The sequence below is a fragment of the Geospiza fortis genome, unplaced genomic scaffold (assembly GCF_000277835.1).
Source record: "Geospiza fortis unplaced genomic scaffold, GeoFor_1.0 scaffold132, whole genome shotgun sequence".
Lineage (NCBI taxonomy): Eukaryota > Metazoa > Chordata > Aves > Passeriformes > Thraupidae > Geospiza > Geospiza fortis.
In genome coordinates this window covers 1,442,475-1,447,277 of record NW_005054446.1, presented here as the reverse complement: position 1 = coordinate 1,447,277, position 4,803 = coordinate 1,442,475, and the positions used below count along the sequence as shown (strand labels likewise).

General features: G+C 45.2%; 1 protein-coding gene across 1 annotated transcript in view; it reads left to right on the top strand.

Annotated features, from left to right (window-relative positions):
* The window catches only part of CUNH1orf167 (chromosome unknown C1orf167 homolog), a 10,332-nt gene extending 5,529 nt beyond the window's left edge, over window positions 1-4,803 (top strand). The window contains exons 10-15 of the mRNA XM_031062342.1: window positions 741-885; window positions 2,940-3,204; window positions 3,767-3,875; window positions 4,119-4,326; window positions 4,427-4,562; window positions 4,792-4,803. Coding sequence (XP_030918202.1) covers window positions 741-885; window positions 2,940-3,204; window positions 3,767-3,875; window positions 4,119-4,326; window positions 4,427-4,562; window positions 4,792-4,803 — 875 coding nt within the window. The remainder of the gene's footprint in view (window positions 1-740; window positions 886-2,939; window positions 3,205-3,766; window positions 3,876-4,118; window positions 4,327-4,426; window positions 4,563-4,791) is intronic.

Here is a 4,803-nt window from a genome sequence, read left to right as displayed (position 1 = left end):
TTGGCATGCCTGCTGGCAAAGTGAGTTACCCCATCCCACTACATCACTTGTCTCTATAGAAGAGAGCAGCTCTGGGAATAGTTGGGATGGAGAAAGTCACACTTTTGGCTGGAATTCTGTGCACTGCTCCTCTGGAAAGGCACATACCACTCCAGGAGTTAGTAGGTGCATGTGTCACTGCATTCTTCTGGCCATCAATAGGACATGTGACCTACAGTTTTGTTGTACTTTATATTAGGGAAGATGCTCCTTTGACACTTCTACCTGCAGAAAAGAGTGTTCAAGCAGTGTATTTTAGCAGCTGGGGAGTTAAATGGACTTCCATGCAGCATTCCAAGTTTGAACATGTCTCCTCAGACTAGTCAGGTTGGGAACAGGGTGTATCTTTTGGAGTGGCTTAACAATCCTGATCCCTCAAGGAATTCCATATGCTCTAAGTACTTGCACTGTGCCAGGGAAGAAAAACTCCCAGTTTTTAATGGAAAACTGCCTTGCAGATAAGAGTGGAAGTAATCAGTGATCTCTTGCAGGGAAAATTTGAAAGAAGGTCTGACTGCCTTGCAGACAAAAAGCTACAAGGTGAATTGAAAAGTCTCTTTAGCTGCTAAAGAGAGGACAGGAAATCTTAGCAAGTTTGGTCCCATTTGGTGTTTGCAGGAGATGTATTCTTTGCTCTTATCTGGACTGTGCAATGGAGAAACAGTCACTGGGCTCACTCAGGAGGGTGTTCTCTCTCACAGGGAAGCGTGCTCTGAGAGAACTGCAGCAGCAATGGGCCTGGCACCGCTGCCAAGAGAAGAAGAGGCTGGTCCTGCACACATGGTATTACCAAACAAGGAAGCAGAAATATGCTGTTTTATTCTGGGAACGTTTTCTCCTGCACAGGTTTGTTTCTTGCTCTCAAAGCATTTCCAAGGGAAGCTCTGCATGAAGAGCAATTTATGTAGTAGTATCCACTGTATTATCCTGGATTTGAAAGTGTGGATAGCTCATGTATAAATGGAGCTTCTGTAGGAGTATCCTCTCTGAGGATGTCTCTGTTAAGAAGCCTCTTACCTAAAGCCTCACATCCCACCTCATTTTCCCCATTCAAAAATTCTTCTTGTTGTGCAGGGTGGTATTTGTGCACTAAGAAGGGGGGAGATGCAAACAAATTTGTGCAGTTTAAAATTTGCAAGCCTTGTTTGCACTTCAGTATTTGCTGAAAGGAATAGTGGGCAGAGAACTTACAGAGATCTGATGTTTACAAAGTTAGTCTTTTAAGATTCTGGACACAGTGTGTTGATTTTAATTTAATGTGAAAAATTGAGATTGATTTGTTCCTGCAGCAAAGCAGTATAAAGCTTATGGAGGGAGAACCATGATATTCAACTCATCTTGGTGTTATTACAATATAGGTGAGGCTGTAGTCTGTCTTTGAGTCTTATGTTATGTTGACAGATCCCAAAAACACAAGAATTTAATTTTTTTCTCTCTTAACTGTGTTCAGTGGTCTTCTTATTGGAAACAGTTTTGTTTGTAGTTTATGTTTTATGAGGCCAGTGCCTGCCTGAAGTGCAGAGAAGTCTCCAGCTGTAGTGAACCAGGATTGTTGAAGTGTTTCTCTAAAATTATTCAGGAGGATAAGAATTTATAAGATTATTTATGCCAAGGGCTCATTTAAGGTATGAGAAGTGCAGGTTTGGTCCTCTCAGGTTTTCTTTTGAATTGCAGGTTCAGACTGAGAGGACACAAAGATCTGCAGAGGAAAGAGCAACTAAAAACCCAGTAAAACTTTGGTGGCTATGATGTTTAGACTCTGCATTTACCCTGCTCAATTGCATTTTCCTCTGCAAATCTGTCTGTGTGGCTCCCTCATGGGAATTGTATTTAGTATAAGCCCTTAATGTTGCTCCTTCCTGTTGAGTATGTCTCCACCATTAATCTTCTTTCTGAGTCTCCTTTGATGAGAGTGCTTCTAATTTCTCACTTGGATGAGCTCTCTCTCTTTGGAGGGGGGCATTTTTTGTGCTGGGATAACCTGGGACAGCTTCTCTTGATCTTCCAGAAAGCCTGCCAGGCGCAGGATAGTCACACCTCTGCCCTATGGTGCAGTGGGGTGATTTGCATAATGAAGGTCCAAATGGAACAAGGAACCAAAAGGATAAGCTAGAATTAAAAGCAGATTGCATTCTCTGCTTGCAGAGGAAGACTGACCTCCTGTGCATCAGCCTGTGAGATACAGAGAGATTTTTGTGGGTACAGATTTACAGTGCTGATTATAGTAACTCCTGAAGTTGTTGATTTTTTGGAATAAAATTGTCTTTGCAAAGATTCTAGTTGTACATCCCACATACACAGGGCCTTAGTTTGTGACAGCCAAGAAAAAAAATCTGAATCTTGACAGCAAGTGGCTGTCATAAATGTTGCAAGCAGATTTCAGGAATCTGCTGGGTTCCATGCTGAAGGAGATTTTAACAGTTTTACTCTCATCCCATAATGGAAAAATGAAAAAGCCTTCATCAATCACCATCTTTCTGGTCAGCTGGTAGCACAGAGATAGACTGAAGACTGGCTAATTAATTTATTTTTTTTCCTCCTTTGAATAGGAGGAAATGCTAAAATGGCCAGAGGGAAGCAGAGTTTCTTGAGTAGGTGACAGGTAACAGTGCTGGGAACCTGAAGTAAAAGGAGGGCAGGTTTCAGCAGAAAGATACTTGAAGAGTCTGAACTTGCACCTCCCAAAGATGAGGCACTGGAAAAATACGTAGCATAGAGGTCAATGCATAAATCTTGATTACAGCAGTAATAGGAACAGGCTTTTTTCTTGTTGAATGCTCTTTGACTTGCTTTGGCCATTTATGTGGGATACTGCAGGGCAGGTGAGAAGGTGAAATTTGGTCTGACATGGAATTGTTACTTTAGGCATCTTCTTTTCTGTGCTTGGAACTGTTTTTCAGGTGCCTTGTCACTTGGGCCCAGGTCACTGCATGTAAACTAAGGCAGCGTGAAGCCCTCTCTTATTTTAAAAGAGTCAGAGAGCACCGTCTCCTGGTTGGGAGCTTTGTTAAGTGGAGGGACAAACTCTGGAGAGCTGAACAAGTGCCAGGAGGGAGAAACCACAAGTGGCAGGAGCCCTCTCCAGGTAAAGCCTGTCATCGCTGGCGAGTGGCTGCAAGAGGACAGCAAGCCCTGCGCCTGGGATCTGTGGCTACTGTCAAGCAAGTAAGAGAAGATAAAGCTCCCTAAGTGTGAGGAGATAAAGGTCTCTATGAGACAGCTATTATTAACTCAGTGAGTCATGAGGCACTGAGATAGTGTGACAAGGCTTGTATAAAAACCTGGTTTGATTTGTGGTGACTGCTTAGTCCCTGCTGTGAAATTCTTCACTGACTGTGCACACAACTTCATCACCATAATCTGGCACTGATTGCAGCAACCATATGGAGCACAGCAATAAGGAAAGGGGACATTTTGACCAGAGAGATGAGAGCACTCCTTCCTCTCTGCTCAAAGATAAGATGGGATAATCACTGTCCCTGCAGAGCAGAGTGAGCTGCCAGAGTTGCAGCTTTTTTCAAAAGACTCACAGCTAGCAAACTACAAAGAGGTCCATTGATTTGGAAGGGCTGAGTCAGTCCTGCTGGGATCTCATCTGTGCAGTTTCCAGCCTGGGGTCTAGCACATTAAGCTACCTGCAGAGCTGTGAGCCTGTCTCTCTGGGTTGTGTGAGTGCTGTGTGCATTGTGTTTACTCTTGGCTGCAGCTGTGTTATTTCTGTTTGCAGGCCTGCAACTACTGGACCAGAGCAGCTGCCTTTTCCCAGTGCTTACGGCAGCGCAGTACCCTCATAGGTGTTAGGAAAAGCAGAAAGATGGCTCTCTCTTGGCCCATGAGTAAGAAGATTCTCCCTCCTCTCTTCCTTTCACAGACCCATGTGGAGAGTGTAAGGGAAAGGGGATTGGTGTTTACCAGCTATATGACTGGGATTCCTCTGTGGAGCAGGAGCTCATGGCAATCAAACTCAGTTGATTTCTACTGTGTTGAGGAGTTGAAGGACTAAGAGCTCATGGCAGCTCTGATGTCTCCCTCTCTAGCTCCAAGGTTAGCTCCTGTATGATTCCTCTTTTGTTTCTTAGAAAGCAGAAGAGGCAGAGAAGAAGATTCAGCACCAACTGGACTTTTTCCCAGTGCCATTCAGCGCTGGCTGGTGATCTACAGGAGCCAAAACAGGGCTGAGAGGTTGCTGGAGAGACCTGATGTGGTAGGACCCTCTCATGCACATGCAAGGATCCAGGAGAACACAGCAGGGGTGGACTTGGAGGAGTGGGCTAAGAAGTGGCTTGGGTAAGTGGAGTTCAGGCCTCTGGGCTTCCTCTTGCTGATACCATCATGGAAGGGCTCCCTTGTATGGCTGGTAAAGCTGATTTGCTTCTTTTGCCTGCAGGAGGAGATATCTGAAGAGGTGGCATCACACAGTGGTACTGCGCCGGTGCCAGCACGATAGGAAACTGCTCTGTCTGGCAAGGGGGTGGCAGCAGTGGAGGGAAGCCAGCAGGGTGGTGATACTGGCTCAGGTGCTGGTGAGTGTCTGGTGCCACTGGGGTGGCAGTGATGGGTGTTACTGGGCAAGCCTGCTCTGCCTGCAGCCTCACATGCATCCTGGGAGATGAGAGCTGGGGGTTTAACAAATACCAGTATGCACCAAAAACCCTGGTTTACTGCTGCAGCTGGTTTTTCCATTGTTCTTCTTGGAATGTCAGCTTGACAGACTGGCATATCCACAGATTTAGTTGTGTTTTGCCCTTACAGATGGGAAGCTGA